The sequence below is a fragment of the Columba livia genome, chromosome 1, assembly GCF_036013475.1.
Source record: "Columba livia isolate bColLiv1 breed racing homer chromosome 1, bColLiv1.pat.W.v2, whole genome shotgun sequence".
Classification (NCBI taxonomy): domain Eukaryota; kingdom Metazoa; phylum Chordata; class Aves; order Columbiformes; family Columbidae; genus Columba; species Columba livia.
In genome coordinates this window covers 211,702,532-211,721,642 of record NC_088602.1, presented here as the reverse complement: position 1 = coordinate 211,721,642, position 19,111 = coordinate 211,702,532, and the positions used below count along the sequence as shown (strand labels likewise).

General features: G+C 69.4%; 1 protein-coding gene across 2 annotated transcripts; it reads right to left on the bottom strand.

The window, feature by feature from the left end:
• Positions 1–2,254: 2,254 nt before the first annotated feature.
• Positions 2,255–15,857, bottom strand: MAPK8IP2 (mitogen-activated protein kinase 8 interacting protein 2). Of its 2 annotated transcripts, XM_065049472.1 has the most exons (13): positions 15,680–15,857; positions 10,597–10,702; positions 9,799–10,035; positions 8,079–8,175; positions 7,760–7,909; positions 5,504–7,633; positions 4,907–4,982; positions 4,630–4,802; positions 4,419–4,528; positions 4,214–4,333; positions 4,043–4,113; positions 3,729–3,827; positions 2,255–3,419 (listed from the first exon to the last, which is right to left on the bottom strand). In XM_065049472.1, exons 1-13 carry the CDS (start codon positions 15,742–15,744, stop codon positions 3,347–3,349), a joined length of 3,507 nt encoding a protein of 1,168 aa, XP_064905544.1. In that variant the 5' UTR covers positions 15,745–15,857; the 3' UTR covers positions 2,255–3,346. The 2 variants fall into 2 exon arrangements, with proteins under 2 accessions (XP_064905544.1, XP_064905543.1); XM_065049471.1 differs by having other exon boundaries at positions 5,504–7,909.
• Positions 15,858–19,111: the final 3,254 nt, after the last annotated feature.

Here is a 19,111-nt window from a genome sequence, read left to right as displayed (position 1 = left end):
CAGTCACAGCTCTATGTCACTGTCCCCAGCCATGGCTCAGTGTCACTGTCCCCAGCCATGGCACAACATCACCATCCCCAGCCATTGCTCGGTGTCACCGTCCCCAGCCATGCCACAGCATCACTGTCCCCAGTCATGGCACAGAGTCACTGTCCCCAGCCATGGCTCAGCGTCACCATCCCCAGACATGGCTCAGTGTCACTGTCCCCAGCCGTGGCACAGCCACTGGTGCTCAGTGGGGCATCTTGCCAGCCATGGCTCAGCGTCACCATCTCCAGCCATGGCTCAGCGTCACCATCCCCAGCCATGGCACAGCATCACCATCCCCAGCCATGGCTCAGCGTCACCATCCCCAGCCATGGCTCAGCGTCACCATCCCCAGCCATGGCGCGGTGTCACCGTCCCCAGCTGGAGCAAGGCTGGCAGTGGGGCAGAGCCGGGGGCAGTGACAGCAGCTGCCGGGTCCCGGCCACGCGGCACCGGGGGTCCCATGTGCCAGGAGCCGAGGGGTTGGACGCACATGAGGCCTCACTAAGTGCCGTAGCTGCCGGTGAACCTGGCCATGGCCGGTGCCTTCGAGCAAAACCAGCGGCCGAGGGAGCACGAGCGGGGGGGGCAGGAGGGGTGTGCGCGGTCCTGGGGGTACAGCCAAGCCCCCCTGGGCAGGAGGAGCCACGGTCACCCCAGTGACCCCCGGGTTCCTTCAGGACCGTCACCCCCGCTGGCTGCTCACCGGGGTCGGGGTCACCGGCACTGGTTGGGATACGCTTAATGGGATGCAAATGCTGCAGAATGGTGGGCGCACATGGAATACCTGGTGACATCCATGGGTGACAAAGTGGCCATCATTCATTCCCCTGTCACTGCTGGCAACAGCAGCTGAGGGGCTGGAGGAGCTGCCACCCTGTCCCACCTCACTGGCACCTTCTCTGGGTCCCTCCCGTTCTGTCAGGATGGGTTTGGGGCGGCCAGCGCGGCTCCCACCCCCTCCCCGCTGCCCCTGCCCCCCGTGACCCTGAGCCAAGCGCAGCCCAGGCCAGGGTCCTCCCGCCACGGCCCCACCCGAGAGACCCCTCGTCCCACACAGCCCGTAGGGCTGGCACAAGGGGGCTCCGGGACCAGGGGGTCGATGCTTCACACCCACCCCTGCAGCCGTTCCCGCTGTCACCCCTGCAGCGAGCACGGGGATGACAGGACTGTCACCGCGTCCCACCCCCCGCACAGTCCCCATGTCCCCCCAGCCCTGCTGCCACCACATCCCACCCCCCACACAGTCCCCATGTCCCCCCAGCCCTGCTGCCACCACATCCCACCCCCCACACAGTCCTCATGTCCCCCCAGCCCTGCTGCCACCACATCCCACCCCCCGCAGTCCCCATGTCCCCCCAGCCCTGCTGTCACCACATCCCACCCCCCGCACAGTCCCCATGTCCCACCCCCTGCACAGTCCCCGTGTCCCCCAGCCCTGCTGCCACCACGTCCCACCCCCCACACCATCCCCGTGTCCCCCCAGCCCTGCTGCCACTGTATCCCACCCCCCGCACAGTCCCCATGTCCCCCAGCCCTGCTGCCAGCCCAGCCGCACTGTGCCCGCACCCCAAGGTGCTGGTACCCAGCTGTCCCCACAGTGTCCCTCCTGAGCGGGGCAGCTCCTCTGCCACTCTGTCCCCAAGTCCAGCTGTCCCCACGTTGGATGCTCCTGTCCCCGTGTCATGTGAGTGCTGCCTGTTTCAGTGACACTGTTCCCTTGTCCCCTTGAAGCCTCGGGCACAGGGCAGGACCCAGCGTGTCCGAGCATCTTTGTGCCCAGGAAAGGCTGAGAGAGCTGGGGCTGCTGAGCGGAGAAGAGAAGCTGAGAGGGATGTGATCAATGGTCAATATGTCAGGGTGGTGTCAGATGGAGCAGACTCTGTTCAGTGGTGCCCAAGGCCAGGGTGAGGGGCACCGGGCACAGACTGAAACACAGGAGGCTCCACGTGAACACGAGCAGACACTTGTTTGCTGGGAGGTGCCAGAGCCTGGCCCAGGCTGCCCAGAGCGGGTGTGGAGTCTCCTTCTGTGAGCCATTGCAACCCCTGGGATCCTGTGTGATCTGCTCGGGGACCCTGCGTGAGCAGGTGGGGCTGGGACCTGCAGAGGTCCCAACCCGCTTGGGGGGACGGGGTTCCCTGCACGCATCCCCACACACCCCCCGCCCCATCCCAACAGCCCTGGGGGGCCCATCTGGCCCGTGGCACCAACAGCGGCCCCGGCCTCGCGGTCACACCAAGCATATATTTTATTGAAAGACCAAGTGGATGACAGGGCGGTGAGGGAGGACCTGGAACCGGGTTTGTACAAGTGTGGGGTGCTCAGGACTCCTCCTGTTCTGTTTGTCACGAGATAAATACCGGTACATCGAGCGCGTGGAGTTATAGTCACTAAACTAGCACTGGGCGGAGAGACGGGGAGCAGAGCCGCCCGGGCGCGGCGGATGGGGCGGCCCTGCCCGGTGCCCCCACGGCCGCCTGGGCGCGGGTTTTCCGCTCGCAGGACAAATACATCGAGGCCGGGGGGCTCCTGCGGGCCAGCAGCATCGCCCACCCCCCGGGGAGCCCCCCGGCCCGAGTGCGTGCCCTGCGCCCCACGGCCAGCGCGGCTCCGTGGGGGACACGGTCCCGGGGCAGGAGGGGGCGGGGGGTGCAGGGGACGCTGGTGGCGGTTGGGGGCCCAGGGGCTGCGGAGGGGCCGGGGCCAAGGCAGCTGCCCGGGTGTGGGGCTGTTCCTGGGGGAGCAGCGGCGGGGGGTCCCCGGGGGTGGGAGGGTGGTGCTGCCGCTGTGCAGGGATCCAGCACAGGCTGGGGGGCTCACCCCAGCACCCCCAGCTCCCCATGCCCCACCAGCCCCCAAACAGCCTCCCCCCATCCCATTCACCCCTTTGAGTCCCCACAGGAGCATTTGCCCCCAACAGTCCCCCAACCTCGCTCACCCCCGACATCTCCACCCTGTGCAGCAGGGGCTGGGGGGGCCGCGGCCGCTCCCCGCTCCCGTGCCCCCCGGGCTGGCTCTGCTCATGCAGGGGGGCGGCGTCTCCCCCGGCGCCGAGGCTCAGCGGTGCCGTCCCCGTGGCCGGGACTCCAGGGCACGGGGCTGGGGCGGTGCCGGGCACCCCCTGATACCCCAATACCCACCGTGTCTGCGACCCGGAGCCCCCCAAGAAGCGGCGAGGATGTGCAGGGAGTCCATAGGGTGCGGGCTGGAGCGTGTGCGGGGGGGGCAAGCCGGCTGGTTTGGGGGGTCAGACAGAGTCTCTGGCCATCTGGGGCTGGAGGGGGGTGCGGAAGCAGGAGACACAGTGGCTGCTCCCTTACTCCAGGTAGATGTCCTCTGTGGGGCAGGCGTACTCCAGGTGCTCCTGGTAATATTCCTGAAACGCTCGGCTGCAAGGGGGGCACAACAGGCGGGCACAAGGGGGGGCACAAGATGGGGGCACAGGGCGGGGGGCACAATGGAGGGGGATCAGGGCTTGGCCAGTGTCCAGACCCCAGCACTGCAACCCCAGCCCCCCCAGCCCCAGCATAACCAGACCCCAGCACCACAACCCCCCAGCACCACAACCCCCCAGCCCCGGCACAGCCATCCCCAGCACCACAACCCCCCCGCACCAGCGTGGCCATGCCCACCGCACCCAGCCCCCAGCCCCCCACACCGTGCGCCACGCAGCTGCCTTGTCCCCGTCCCCATCGTACCCGACGCACTCGGCCACGTGCCGCATGGACTCCTGCGAGACGAAGACGTGGCAGGCGAAGCGGCTCAGCACCGGGTGCTTGGTGATGAACCCAAAGTAGCTGTGGGGGCGGGCAGGGTGAGGGGGGGGCACCCCACACCTGTCCTGTGGGTGAGGGGGGGCACCCCACACCTGTCCCATGGCGGATCTGGTGGCCGCGGGGCCTCTGCAGAGGGGACACCCCTGGGGCCGGGGCAGCCGCGCCAGGACGGGGACTGAGCAGGGGCGGCTGGCGTGGCACCGCAGGAGCGTGGGGATGGCGGGGGGGGGTCTCACCAGCTGTTCCGGGGGTGGCACCCGCAGAAGGAGATGTTCTTCATCTGGAAGAAGTGGCTGCAGCGCTCGAACTGGAAGAGAAGAGCCAGGAGATGTGGGCTGGCAGCAGGGCAGGCGCCCAGCCCCGGGGTCCGTGCCCACCCCCGGGGTCCGCGCCCCCCCGCTCCTCACCTCCTCGTCCCGGCTGTACTCGGCCACGGTCAGGATGAGCTTGATGCCCTGCAGCGTGATCTCCAGGTCGCAGCTGGCGGGCGGGCGCAGGTGCACCGTCAGCTTCCTGGTGGTGGCGATCTGGGGGTGCGGGACAAGGGGTGAGGGGGTCACGGCGGCACAGGGAGGAGGGGTCACGCTGCGCCGCCCCCCGGCTCAGGCTCACCTTCTGCATGGCGGCGCAGAGGATGCCGTTGCCTTGGTGGTACGGAACCTCCACCGAGCCCAGGAACTGCACGTTGAACCGCTCCACCCAGCACGGGTTCCTCTTCAGGCCTGCACAGGGACAGGGACAAGGAGATGGCGCCCAGAGCCCCCAGTGTCCCCCACAGCCCGCATCACCCCCCATGGCCCCCAGGGACCCCACAGGCTCCTACCAACAGCGTCCCTGGCTTGGCCAACGACCTCGTGTGCATAGAAGGCGGGGAAGATGCCCCGCTCCCCCGTCCGCATGTTGTAGCCCCGGTACCAGTAGTCATCCTCCTCCAGCTCCACCAGGATGGGGTCGTCCACGTCCAGCTCCAGCTCGTCCTCGTGGCGAGGGATGAACCTGGGGGGATGGACAGGAGGACGTGGGCAGGAGGGACAGAGGGGTGGGAATGGGGCCCCCGAGGTGGCCGTGGCTGGCACGGCACAGCCGGGCCGGCTGCTCACCTGAAGACGGCGCGGTGGGTCTGCTCCCGCTCCTCCCCATTCACCATGCAGGAGAACAGCCCGAAGGACTCTGTGCCTGCGGACCAGAGGCTGCTGTGGGGCGGGGGGCAGCTCCCACCCCACCACGTGGGGGGCACCCCCCACCTCTGCCCACCCAGGGGCTGCAGGACCCTCATAGCGAGGGGAGCCGGGGGCAGATGGCATCACTGTGGGCTCGGGCCCCTCCTGGGGGCTCCCTGTTGAGCCCCACAACCAGTAGCCTGGGGCCAAGGACCCCACAGACATGACAGCATGTTGGGACCAGCCGCCCCCAGTAAAACCTCGTGGCCCCACAGGGACAGCCCATGGCCTTGGGGTCCGTCCCCATGGGCCCTGCAGCCCCCTGCCCCTGCCCCACCTCCTGTGCCACGCCGTGCCACAGCGGGACGGTGACACGACCAGGACAGCTGAGGCAGGACGGCGGAGCTGTGCCAGCACCCAGACTGTCGGCAGCACACCGAGTGACTGGGACAGCACAGCACTGCGTGGCACGGCACCACACGGCACAGCACGGCACGGCACAGCACGACACAGCACCGCACGGCACGGGCCACTTACTGGAGGAGCGGGAGGTGCTGTTGACAAAGACATTGAGGAACTTCTTGGAGAACTGCAGGTCGGCCTCAGGGGACGAGTCCTCGGAGGAGCTGTGGGCGTCGGGGGCCACCAGCCCGTCGCCAAAGGCCACCTCGTCCTCCAGGTCGCAGCGGTCGCAGGCGCGGAGCAGGTCGCTGTCGTCGCTCAGCACCGAGGTGCAGCGCCGCAGGCTCACCAGCTCCAGCTGCGTGTGCTCGTCCACCACCAGCGTGTACTTCACCGAGTCGTACGCCAAGGACTCGTCCAGCGCGCCGGGGGCCGCCGGCAGCTGCTCCCCAAAGCTCCCGCGCAGCGTGTCCTCGGCGAAGGGGGAGCCCTTCAGGTAGGGCGCCTCGTCCTCGTCCGTGGAGTAGGCCATGGTGAAGCCGCGGTTGGTCTTGGCGGTGGAGACATCCACGGCGGGTGGGCCGGCGTCGGGGCCCTGCCCCTGGGGCGCTAACCGGACATCGTCGATCATGTCATCAGCCTCCAGGACACCCGAGTCCAGGTCCCCACTGATGGCCCAGTCCTCTGGGCCGGTGGCCGGCGATGCCGTGGCGGTGCGGTGCTCCCCAGCAGCAGCCTCGGTGCTGGGGGAGGTGCGGGGGGGAGCGTGGGCTGGCGCGGGGCAGCAGCCCAGGGTGGCCAGGACCTCGGAGGCGCCCAGCCTGTCGAGGGCAACGGGGCGGCCCGGGAACACGGGTGCGATGGTGTCGTTGGTGGGGTTGCTCATGAAGAGGAAGGGGCCCGGCTCGTCCACAGGCAGCTCCGGCACCGGCTCCGTCCCGGCACCCAGCGCCCGCTCGTCCTCGGCACGCTGGAGGGAGCTGCGCAGCGTCTCCATGTCCACCAGCTCGATGGCACGCTGGCAGCGCGGCAGGGCCGCCGGCTCCCCCGTGCCCACCGGCGAGCCCCGCGAGCCAGGGTCCCCATCCAGCGCCTCGCTCAGCAGCTCAGGCTCCAGGTCGGAGGCCGGGGAGATGGTGTCGCAGAGCGAGTGGGTCTGCTGGAAGCACTCGTCCGGGCACTTGATGGGGTAGGAACCCTCCGAGATCATCTTATTGACGAGGTTGCTGAGCAGCCAGGGCGAGTCCGAGTCCTCGCTCAGGTCGGGCTCTGACTCGGAGTCGGAGTCGTACTCGCTGTTGTCCTCCTCGTCCGCCTCGGGCATGAGCTTGGGCCCCACGGGCAGGTAGAAGGAGCGGCGGATGCTCTCCAGGCTGTGGTCCGGGTCGATCTTCAGGTCCAGGGGGCCGGAGGTGGAGATGTCCGTCTGGCCCGCGGGCGCAGAGGAGTCCACTGGGTTCAGGCTGTCGTAGTAGCCCTCCATCTTCAGCTCCACCAGGCTCCCCCGCCGCACCACGCCACGCTCTGGGAGCTCCCTCTCCAGCGTCTCCTCCTCCTCCTCCTTGCCCTTGTCAAGTAGCAGCGAGTCTTTGATGCCCATCAGGCCAGGGGCCTCCAGCTCGGTCTCCAGCTCGGCCTCTGAGGTGGGCGAGCTGGCCTCCTCGATGGAGTTGGTGAGGTGGGAGGACCGGCCGCTGCTGCTGTCGCTGCTCAGGTCCAGCTCCGTCTCTGAGATGGAGGAGATCATGTTGCTGACCAGGCGCCCGCTGGCGAAGGCCGCCTCGATCTCCCCCTCCACGTCCGAGTCGGAGCCGGGCGAGCTGAGGTCTTCGCCGTGCCGGCCGCCGGGCAGGAAGGGCTTGGCGGTCCTGCTGGTGAGGTCGGCCTCGATGCCGGGGTCCGAGGAAGGCGAGGTGGTCTCCGAGGAGCCCGAGGGGTGCCCGCGCACGCTGGCCGCCCGCCCGGGCTGCGGCCCCTCCCCGTCGGAGCTGAGCGGCTCCGCGGGGCGCACGTAGGCACCTGCCAGCCGCCCACCCTGCGCATCCTGCCGCTCGGCCGCGGCCACCGGCTCCTCCTGGGGCCGCAGGGAGCCGGGCTGCTCGCGGGGGGCTGCGGGGGACCCCGGGCTCCTGGCCCCCCGGCCACCCCCTTCGCCAGGCACCGGCCTCTCCCGGCTGCCGGCCACGTCGTGCTTTGGGGGGGCGCAGCGGCCGGCGGGGGCCGCGGGTGGCGAGGCTGCGTTGGGGCCGGGGGGAGCCGCAGGCCCTGTTGGAGAGAGAGGCGGTTTAGGGGGCGGCTGGTGGAGGCGCGACGGGGAGTGCGGAGCTCGGAGCGCAGAGGAGATGATATTCATGTTATAATCTTCCCCGGCTCTCGGGGGCGATGGGTTACCATGTGCCAGCGACTCGTGGCTGTTGCCTTGCGAGTCAAAGGGGGAGGGCTGCAGTGGGGCGGGGGCCTGCGTGGCCCCCCCGGGGCTCGGCCCCTTCGGGCTCTCCAGGCAGGGTCCGTCTTGGATGCAGGCGTGGGGGGACGAGTGTCCTGCAAGGGAAGGCAGCGCCGCATCAGCCCCCGGCCCCACGCCAGGGAGAAAACGCACCAGGCTCTAACCAAAGGGGGATGGCGGCAGACCCCCGGGCAGGAGCCCCCCGTGCCAGCCCCCCCCCACGGCCCCACTGCAGCCCAGGACCCGTCCCCATTCTGCACTCACCGGTGTGTGAGGGAGAGGAGGAGGAGGAGTGGAGAAGGGCGTCCTGCCAGGTGGTGCGGTGTGCGGGCGGGAAGCCACCGTTGTTGTTTAGGGAGTCCTGGGGGGAGAGCAGAGCCAGGGGGTGACTGCAGGGAGGGGGTGCGGGTGGCCGAGCCTGGGGACAGGACCCGAGGGGTGTCTGGGGACCCGCTAACGGGGGGAGGAGGATGCCCAGCGGGAGCTGCGTGGGAGCCCAGGGGCTCCGAACACGGCCAGGCCAGGGATGCCCCTCGGCACCGCGAGGTGCCCCCACCGGCCTGGCAGCGCCTGGGCCACATGCCAGGGGCTTATCCAGATTAGGGCCACCACGTCCCCAGCTCCCCTGCCCGGCCAGACACTGTGAGCAGGACCGAAGGACACCCTGCGTCTCCTGCATGCCACGGGGACAACACCCCAAGGGGACACGCTGGCACCGGTGCTGCTCCCATGGGACGCCGGCACAAGGCCCCGCTGTGCCCTGAGTCCCCAAGAGCCAGACCGCGGTCAGCGGGACCCGCTGTGTCCCCAGAGAGCCGCAGCCCAGCGGCGCGGCAGGAGCCGGCAGGGCCGTGGCTGCCCCGTCCGGCGCGGCGGCAGCTGCGGATTAGTCCTGGCGGGAAGCGCAGGCAGCGGTAATCCCGCCGAGCAGGAGATTAGCGAGCGGGGCTGGCGCCACGTGCCACGGGGCACGCACGAGCGTGGCGGCGGGAGGACGGCAGGGACGGCGGGGAGGGGGTGTCACAATGGCTGCGGGCGCTGGGGGGGATAGGGATGGGTGCCAGGGGTTTGGCGCCCCAGCACGAGGGTCTCGCCTCCTCCCCAGCTGGTGCAAACAAGCTGGAGCAGGCGTTACTGGGGTTGGCACCCCCAGCACACCAATGAGACCGGATCCAGCCATCGCTGGCACCCCAAGGGACAAGGGACCAGGGTGGCCGGTGAGATCCCCCACTCACCCCACTAGGGTGGGTCAGGGCTGGTGGGCTCTGGGGGAGAGCCCTGGGGCTTTGTCACCCTCCTGTGCCAGCCCCAGCCCCCAGCAGCCCCCGCGGTGCGCGGTGCCCACCGAGCAGGGCTGAGCATCCCCAAGACCCCGGAACCATGGCAACGCAGCCGGATGCAGGCAGCACCGCACGCGCCTTCCCACACACTGCGGTGGCGCGGCAGCACCGCGTGCGCATGGGGACATAGGGACACCCCGGCAGCGCCACGTCTGCGGGGACCCCCCCTCCTCCCCGGGAGAGCCCCTGAGCCCAGCCCCAGCGACGGAACAGGAGGGACAGGGGGTGTGCGAGCACCCACGCACACGCGCATGCAATGCACGGGGCTGGCACACGGCACCCACTGTGCCCACAGAACCTCACAGCCCATCCCAGACACCCCAGCACCCCACATCTCCTGCAGCCCCACACATGGGGATGACGTCCCCCAGACTGGGCCTGGCAGGGGCCCCCTGGGCACCACACAGACCCATCCCCAACATCCCCAGCTTTGCCACACCACTGCAGAGCTGGAGCCGGTGTCACCTCTGTCCCCAGTGCCCCCAGTGTCCCCCATCCCAGGTGGGTGAGGCGCCTGGGCAGAACCCCCCTCTGCAGGGCCCCCTACCACCCCACACCCCGCAGGGCCCCCGCCGCTCCTCCGCTGGCCATGGGGGCAGAGACCACGGTGGGGGGACACGACACCCTTCCCAGCCACCCCTCACCTGGGTGCCCGGGGCCGTCAGGTTGAGGGTGGTGGGTCGGTGCTTCTGCGTCTCCTCCAGAGCTGGCGAGGGGATGGGTGAAGCCGAAGGGGATGGTGGAGCCTCCAGCTCGTTGCCCTCCTCCTCCTCTTCCTCTTCCTCCTCCTCGTTGTCATCAATCATCTCGAACTCCTGGAAGTCGTCCTGGAAGGTGCAGACGGGGTGCGGCTGCTCCCCGCGCTCCAGCACCAGGCAGTCCTGGGGATGCGGCACTGGGTCAGCGGCCATGGCGCTCGCTCTCACCACGGCCACAGCCACCATGGCATGTCCCTGCCCTGGGGTCTCCAGGACAGGGGTCTCCAAGAGCAAAGCACCCTGCGTTGGGGACCAGGGCCCCCCAGCTCTGCCAGCACCCTGCCTGCCCCTCCTGCCTGTCCCAGCCCCAACACCCAGCGCTTCACCCCTCCTGCGTGCCTGCCTGGCCCTGCCCGTGTCCCCAGCACTGTCCCCCCGGCTGCCCATCAGAGCTGGAGAAGAGCTGAGCGGAAGCCACTGGAAGGCAGGGACAACATGGGGCTGGCTGCTGAGCCACCCATGTTCCCCACGACCACCCCATGGGGCTCAGCCAGCGGTGGGGGGTGGCCCCTGGGTGCCCGGCCATGGTGGGGGTCCCTGGGCTCAGAACCTGCCTGTGCCCTGCAGCGTGGCCCCTCAGTGCCCTGGACGGGGTTTGCCAGGCCGTGTCCCCACCCCGTCCCCAGCGAAGCTCTGCACAGCCGCCGTGTCCCCAGGGGGCCTCATCCTGCTCAGCTCATGCACCTTCTCATAGTGGTCCGAGTCGTAGTTCAGCCCGATGCCGCAGTCGTCCGTGATCTCCGACAGGTCCTCATCATCGAACTCCTCCAGGCTGATGTCCTGGGGCGGCCTGGGGAGAGGAGCCGGGGACGTCAGGGCCAGGGACACCAGGGCTGGGAACATCAGGGCCGGGATGACAAACCTCAGGGAAACGCCTCCCGTTCCCCCCACAGCACCACAAGGGTTCGGATTGCTGAGAAGCACCAGCAGTATGTGCTGGCATCACAGCGCCATCGCCCTGGGTGCCAGCACGGCAGCACCGGCTGGGCAGCACCGCGGGGACGTGCTGGCGTGACACCACCACCCTGGGCACCAGCGTGGTAGCGCCAGCCAAGCCAACATGGCACACTGCGGGCAGGCAGCATGGGTACCCTGAGCCGCAGCCTGGGGTCGGCCCCACGCTGGGGTGGCAATGGCCACGGCAGCGCCTGGCACGGCCGCTCTCGGCACACACTGCCAGCGCAGCCGTGAGAGCCCGGGCGGCTCCGAGCGGGCAGCACGTACCCCAAATTCCCAGCCCAGCAAAACCCCCTAAGCCCAGCCCAAGGCAGGGGCCGGAGCCAAGGCCGGGAGGGGACAGTGGCAGTGGCTTTGGGGTCACCTGCACCCCAGGGGCTGCTCTCCAGGGGTTGAACCCGAAGCGGAGCAGCGCCCATCCCGCAGTGCTGCCCGCACACAGGCCCTGCCCGCGCAGGCAGGGATGGGGCGGCGAGGGAGGATGGAAGCCCTGACACCCCGACACCACGACGCCCTGACACCCCAACACCCTGACACCCTGACCCCAACACCCTGCCTGCGGGGAGGGCAGCCAGAGACAGAGCCAAGGCGTTCCGTCAGGAACGGGGGTGCCATGGAAACCAGTGGTTTCTGCAGGGAAAGGAAAAAAGAAGAATGAAAAGAAAAAAAAAAGGAAAAAGATGACAAGTCTTGGCAGGATTCGGTGTCGAAAAACGGAAATGAAACGTTTCTGGCAGCTGTGTGGGGTGGGAGGTGCGGCTGCATTCGGGCACCCGCGGGGACCCTCTGCCCACACTGACCCCACGGGAGGGCTGGAGACAGCCAGGGGCCCCCGAGCCGAGGGGACCCGGCACTTCTGGGGGACAGGGCACGCGGAGCCCCTGCAGTGGGGACGGGTCTGGGGCCGGGCTGGGACCTCACGGGGGTCTCGTTGGGACCTCACGGGGTCCCAGTCCCAGGACCCAGCCGGCAGCAGGAGCAGCCCCCACACACAATGGGGGGGTCACAGCCTGCACAGCCACAGCTGCCCCCCAACCTGCCCCCAATTTTTGCCACAAACTCCCCTTTTCCAGCCCTTCGCCCCAGGACCTGCTGGCCAGGCGTTCGCTCCCGCTTCACAGGGAGCGAGATTTCCCCAAATCACATAATTCCCAGAAGTAGGCCATGGAGGCAGCAGCAAATATCCGCAGATTTGTGGCGAAAGCGTCAGAGCCGGCGGTGCAGCCGCAGCCTCGGCCTGCAGCGGGACATGGGCTGCGCCGGAGCCAGGGAACCCCAGGGATGGTGGGGACCAGGGCCCTGGGGACAGCGGTGGCTGAGCCCTGGGGACAGCGCCAGGGGACGCCGGTGGCTGCTCTCCCACAGGCAGCAGGGTGGGGGACAGAGCCCTCCAGCTGCCAGAAGAGCTGCTGGCACGCACTGTGCTCCCTGGGGGTGAGCAGGGGTCTCAGGGGTCCCTCGGTCACCCAGGGGAGGCAGGCGGGAGGGCAGGGACAGTGCGGCCGGGAGTCCTCCTGGGATGGGGACCTGCCGGGGTCCCGCAAACCCCCGGCCTGCTCTGCTCCCGCAAACCCAGACCCTCCTCAGCTGGGGACCCACTCCTCCAGCAGCCCTCATCCGAGCCAAGGGGGCACGCACCGGGCCAGCATGGCACACCATGGCACAGTGTGGCCTGGCACGACGTGGCTGCCCTGCCCTGGCCCACACGGGGCTCCTGCCCACCCGTGGCCAAGCCCCGGCTGCCCGGGGAGGCCATTCCCCCTCAGCGGGGACCGAACGCTGTGACAAACCGTGGCTGAAGTTTCTAGGTCACACCACTCCTGAGCTGGGGCGGGCAGGGCGGGATGGGGCCGCCGTGGCGGGATGGGGTGGCAAGAGCCAGCCCGGACCTGCAGCCTCCCAAGGGGACCGTGGCCATGGCCCCGCTGCAGCTGGAGCAGAGGCAGCACCATCGCTGCAGGGACGCAGCAACGGCACCTTGGCTGCACTGGAGACGAGCGGCAGGCGGCAGGACAGCGCCCGTCCCTGCCATGGCTGCACAGGACTCCACGGCTGGTGCTGGGGCTGGGGTGCAGGTGGGGAACACCCGAGTGAGGGTCCGGAGCTGACGTGGAGCCGCAGCTGCATTTCGGGGAGGAGGGAGCTCGCCCCAGCCCCACACACAGGGGGGCAGCGGGACACCCCGCCATGGGGTGTGCGGGTACCCAGCGCACCACTGCGCACCCCGGACCGGCTTCGCCGCCTCTGCTTGGCACGTCCTGAGCTGGGCTGGGCTGGAGGAGGGGAGTGGGGCTGCACGGGGTCCCTAAGGGGTCCCGACATCCATCGCGCAGCGCTGGGGCGCAGAGCGGAGCCGCGCAGGGACGGGGAGCAGGACCCGGGGCGGGGCGCAGCAGCGCAGCAGCACGCCGGTGTTTGCACCGGAGCTGCCCGGGGCCGGGCTTGCCGAGGAGGGAGCGATGCCCGAGCAGGCCTCGGGAAGATTGAATTTCCTCATTATTTTCAGCTCAGCTCCCTGGACAGTTTGCCCTGGCAGCAGCTCTCCCGCAATGGCTGCTCCCGCAGGGACGGGCCAGGGACTGCGATGGCAGATGTGCCCCCGCTCCCCGCCGGCCCCTGGCTGCTCCCAGGGCAGGGAAGAGGTCGCAGGGAGGCTGGTGCTGACCCCCGGGGGGCTGGCGCCCCCCACCCCAATCCTGTGAGCGGCACCCGGGGCTCCCATGGCCTCACCGGGGCTGGTGCCAGGACCGGGAGGCAGGAGCCGTCTCGCAGGATCGCTGCCAAAGCCAAGGCCCCACCACATGTGCGCCACGGACCCTCCACGCCGATCCCTCCGCACCACCGCACCTTCACCGGCTTCTCCTTCCCGTCCCATCCGCGGATCCCAGCCCCCAGCCGCTACCTCCCCAGTGGCCTCCTTGGAAAGGGCACAAGCCGGATGAGGCCCTGGCAGGGCCCGGCTGAACCGGCGCAGCCCGTGGTGCTGGCGATAGCCAGGGCCTCACCCCCCTCACCGGGCCCTGCCAGGTTCTGGGGACTCGCGGGTGCATTTGCCACCACGGCATCCCCGGGGACCTGAGCCGGTTCCCCGGCTGGTGCGGGGGCAGTGCCCGCTCCCCCCTGTCCCTCCTCCCGGGGAAGAGCACGGGCCAGCGGTCACGGTCACAGCTCCAGTCCTCCCGCACCCGCAAAGGGGCTTCACGCTGCCCACGGTGCTGCCCAGGGCTTGGGGCCAAATGCTCCCCCAGGAGCTGGAGGGGCCATGGATGGTCCATGGCAGGCGCAGCAGACGTGGCCAGCGCTGCCATGGTCCCCCCCTCGCAGAGAGCAACGGGAGACACGGCAGGGCAGCGAGGTCAGCCCTGGGGGATCGAACCCCCTTGTGGGGAGAGGAGCAGGGCTGGGGGGCTCGGGGGCTCCAGCCTCATCCGCCCCTCACGGCCCCAGCCAAGACGCATCCCTGGCCCAGGCCTCACTACAGCCAAGGGCAGGGATGAGCTGAGGCAGCTCTGACCCCGCACGGCAGCATGTGGGTCAGAGGCTGGACAGGGAACCCTGTGAGCGGAGCACCGCCGAGACCCCCAGGGAACTGCCCAGATCCCTGGCGAGAGGCAGGAAGAAGCCAAGCAGCCACAACACAGCCCGTGTCCTCCCCTCCTGCGCCGCTGCAACCGGGGACGCCCGCGGCCCTGCTGCGCAGCACGGCTGGGGAAGGGGACAGCCAGGGGAAGGGGACGGCCATGAGACCTGGCAGCACAAGCCAGAACCAACGGAGGGCACACCCACATCCCCACGGGACCCCAGCTCCTGCCATCCACAGCTTCTGCACCCCTGGGTCTCCCCAAATGCCCCCCACTCCCGTGTCCCACCCTTCCCCATCCCACTGCCGGGATCCCATGGCCCCGCACCGAGCCCACCCACCCTGCACCCACCGCTCACCCGGAGACCCCAACCCAGAGGGGCCCTGCCAAGGTCAGGCGAGGCGTGGGGAAGGGGGAGAGGGCGCAGCAGTGTGAGGGACCCCCGGGACACGCCACGGCCCCGTGTCCCCAGCTCCCGCAGCTCCCGCTAAGGTGACCCGCCACGGGCGCCACCAGGCCTGGCGCTGCTCCCGCGGGGGCCGCGGCTCTACGGCACCCGCCGGCTTTCGGGAGCACCGGAGCCCCCGCCGCGCCCGGACCCGCCAGCTCCGGGGTTTGTCACCCGGCGTCAGGCGCCCCCCGCTCCGTGCCCGCCGGCGCTGGGCCCTGCGGGGCCCCGAGGGCCCGTTCCCGGCACCAGCATCATCCCGCATCCCCGGCCGGGGCCGCTGCGGGAGAGACAAAGAGGCGGCGGCGGCGGCTCCCCCCGCAGCGCCGGGGTGCGGCGGCCCCGGGCACGGCCGAGCCGCGGCGGCCTGAGCCCGGAGGGGCTCGGCGGGTGGAGGGAGGCAGGTCGGACCCCCGAGCCCCAGCACCCCCCGCCCGGCAGGGAGCGGCCGGGGCTGCTCCGGGGGGGCTGCGGCCGGCGGCTGCTGCGTTAATCCCGGGGCCGCAGCGGGAAGCGCTGCCCGGGCGGGCGGCCTGCGCGGCGCCGAGCGGCGGCGGCCCCGGCCCGGCAGCCCAAGGTGAACGGGCGGGGGAGCGGGCGGGAGGCGCCGGCGGGGGCCCGGCCCGTTCCCCCCATGGGCCCCGTGGCAGCCCCGCGCGGCCCGCGGCCCCCCGGCGCTGCCAAGGGCGGTGCGGCGGGAAGGGCAGCCCCGCACCGCCGCAGTGCCCCGGCCCCACGGGGCATCACGCACCGCATCCCCCCAGCCCCGCGCCGGGCTCACCTGCAGCCGGGCGGGGAGAGCGAGTGGAAGGTGGAGAGCGAGAACATCTCGGCGCGATCCGCCATCTTCTCCCGGCCGGGGCTGCGCCGGACTGCGGAGCTGCGCGGGGAGCGCGGGGAGCGCGGCCGGGCGGGGCGCGGGGGCGGGAGCGGGGGATGGGGGCTCCGGGCGAGGGAGGAGCCCGCAGGGGCGGGGGCTGCCGGGGGGAGAGGCACAGGGTACAGGGAGAAGGTGTGGGGGGCGGGCGGTGGTTGTGGGGAGGAGCGCATAGGGAGGGGTGCGGGTGGTGCTATAGCAGGGGGAGTAGGGGTATAGGGAGGGGAGCAGGTGGTGCTATAGAAAGGGGAGGGGAACGGGTGGTGCTATAGGAAGAGGAGTGGGGCTACAGGGAGGGGGTATAGGGAGGGGAGCGAGTGGTGCTATAGAAAGGGGAGTGGGGCTATAGACAGTGCGTATAGGGAGGGGAGCGGGTAGTGCTATAGGAAGAGGAGTGGGGCTATAGGGAGTGGGTCTAGGGAAGGGAGTGGGTGGTGCTATAGAAGGGGAGTGGGGCTATAGGGAGTGAGTATAGGGAGGAGAGCAGGTGGTGCTATAGAAGGGGGAGTGGGGCTATAGATAGTGGGTATAGGGAGGGGAGCGGGGGTCGGATGGTCGTTATGGGGAGGGGATCGGGGCATGGCTCAGGCAGGGGGGCTGTCTAGAGGGAAGCGTGGAGGGGCTGGGAGCTCTCAGGGGGAGGATCGGGGGGAAGCGGGAAGTTGCTGATGAGCAAACAGGGAGCGGGGGGGCTCTCTGAGGAGGGGAGGGGGCTGGGTAGGGAGGGGTGAGGGGCTGAGGGCTCTATAGGGAGGGGAGTGAGGGGCTGTGTAAGGAGGGGGCCGGGGGGGCTGTATAGAGGGGAAGCAGGAAGGTGCTGGCGGTTCCCTATGGAGGGGAGCTAGGGTTCTATAGGGGAAATGAGGGCTGACAGAGAGGGGGCTGTATAAGGGGGGGCCAGGGAGTGGGGGTACCTGGGGGGACTGTGCAGGGAAGTGCAGAGGGCTGGGGGGCGCAGGGCTGTTCAGGAGGCGGGCAGAGCTGCAGGGTGGCTCTGCGGGGGACTCTATAGGGACGTGTGGGGGGATGTATATGGGAGATTCAGGGGGCTGCACAGGGACAGGCAGGGAACTGTACAGGGAAGTGTGGAGGTCACAGGGGGCTATAGGGGAGGAGCAGGGCGATGCAAGGGCCGTATAGAGAGGGTCAGAGGGCTGTATGAGAGGGGCAGGGGTCTATAGGGAGCGGCAGGGGTCTATAGGGAGCAGCAGGGGTTTTATAGGGAGTGGCATGGGGTCTATAGGGAGGAGTAGAGGGTCTATAGGGAAGGACAGGGTGTCTATAGGGAGCTGCAGGAGCTGTATGTGAGGGGCAGGGGGTCTACAGGGGGGTTCAGGGGCTGTATGAGAAGGGCAGGGGGTCTGTAGGGGGGTTCAGGGGCTGCATGAGAAGGGCAGGGGATCTGTAGGCGGGTGCAGGGGCTGTATGAGAGGGGCAGGGGGTCTATAGGGGGATGAAGGGGCTGTATGAGAGGGGCAGGGGTCTATGGAGGGACAGAGGGTGTCGATGGACCTGTAAGAGGGGGCAGGAGCCGTTTGGGGAGGTGGAGGCGGTGCCAGCCCGGCCTGGGCGGGCAGAGGCGGTCCCGGGGCGGTGCGGCGGGAGCTGTCCGGGCCCCGGTGCTGAACGGGCCGGGCTGTCCGGGCCCCGGTGCTGAACGGGCCGGGCTGTCCAGTGCCCGGTGCTGACGGATCAGGGCTGTCTGGTGCTGAACGTGCCGGACTGCCTGGTGCTGAACAGGTCGAGCTGTTTGATATCTGGTGCTGACAGACCGGGTCTGTCCGGTGCCGGTGCTGATGGATCAGGCCTGTCCAGTGCCGGTGCTGAACAGGCCGGGGCTGATGGCCCAGGGCTGTCTGGTGCTCGGTGCTGAACAGCCTAGGCTGTCCGGTGCTGACGGATCAGGGCTGTCCGGTGCCGGTGCTGACGGATCAGGGCTGTCCAGTGTCGGTGCTGACGGATCAGGGCTGTCCGGTGCCGGTGCTGACGGACCAGGGCTGTCCGGTGCCGGTGCTGACGGATCAGGGCTGTCCAGTGTCGGTGCTGATGAATCAGGGCTGTCTGGTGCCCGGTGCTGACGGATCAGGGCTGTCTGGTGCCCGGTGCTGACGGATCAGGGCTGTCCAGTGCCGGTGCTGACGGATCAGGGCTGTCCGGTGCCGGTGCTAATGGCACAGCTGGGGGGTGGGTAAGGGCGATGTGGGATCCAGGAGGTGATGGGGGTTCCTGCTTTGGGGGCAGAGAGAAATGGGGGAGGGGAAATAGAGATGGTGGAGTTCAACAGGGGAGGGTGCGTTGGGATGGAGACACAACGGGGGGGCAGGAGGAGTGGGGGGGTCTGTGCTTTGGGGAGAGGGGTGCAGTGGGGTGCCCAGGAAGAGTGGGGGTCTGTGCTTTGGGGATGGGGGCGCAGTGGGGTGCCCGGGAGGAGTGGGGGTACATGCACAGGGACGAAATGCTCAGGGGGCGTTAGGGGGGTCCATGCAGTGAGGGGACAGGGTGAAATGGGGGGGTTGAGAGGGAGTGAGTGGGTTCTAGATGATGCAAGATGCCCTACAGGCCTTGGGGGTGGCGGGACACTGCACTGGGGAGCAGGATGATACAGCGGGGGGGGCTCAGGGGCAGTGAGGACAACCTGTACCAGGGGAGGGGCACGGGGGGCCAAAGGGGACAACAGGCCCCACGTGTCAGTGTGTCTGCAGGCAGTGCGGAGGGTGACAGGATGCAATTATGGGGGCAGAAGCTGCTGAGGGCACTGGGGGCAGGGGGGTCAGAGAGGCTGCAAGGGGCTATGAGGACCCAGAGGCAGTGGGGGCATCTGTGCACTGGGGGACCTGGGTGTCCCCTTTGCCCCCCCATATCCAGCCACTCGCCCCTCCCAATGGATAGAGCCCCAGGGAGGCCAAGGTCACATTTGTGCCAGCCCAGAGCACACAAGGGGACAGCTGTCCAGGTGACACCCCCACGCCACAGCCCTCAGAGCAGCACTGGCCCTGCCTGCCCACCCACCCAGGCCCCCGGGTGTGCTCGGGGTGCAGGGAACAGCCCCCCGGGTGTCTGTGCAGACAAACCCCCAGCGCACAGGCAGAGCTCAGGGAACGGTTTCCCCGTCAGACCCGGCGCTGCCTGGAATCGTTTAGGCTGGAAAAGACCCTTAAAATCCAAGCTTAAAGTCCAAGCAGAGGGACATGAGGCAGCCACCGCCACCCTTCTGTCCCCAACAGGCAACGCCTGCGCCAACTCCCGTCCCACCAACCCCACGGCACAGCCCTTTCAGCACCCCAGGATGGGGGCTCCTGGGGAGGGGGTCACAGGGGAGATGCCCCCCATGAAGAT

Bases quoted from the DNA above. Each gene is read 5' to 3' on its own strand.
- MAPK8IP2 (XM_065049471.1), bottom strand. From the start codon at position 15,744: ATGGCGGATCGCGCCGAGATGTTCTCGCTCTCCACCTTCCACTCGCTC. The intron at 8,176-9,798 runs GTGAGGGGTGGC...CTCTCCCCCCAG, and splicing joins TGACGGCCCCGGGCACCCAG to GACTCCCTAAACAACAACGG. The intron at 4,983-5,503 runs GTAAGTGGCCCG...TCTGGTCCGCAG, and splicing joins CAGCACCTCCCGCTCCTCCA to GCACAGAGTCCTTCGGGCTG.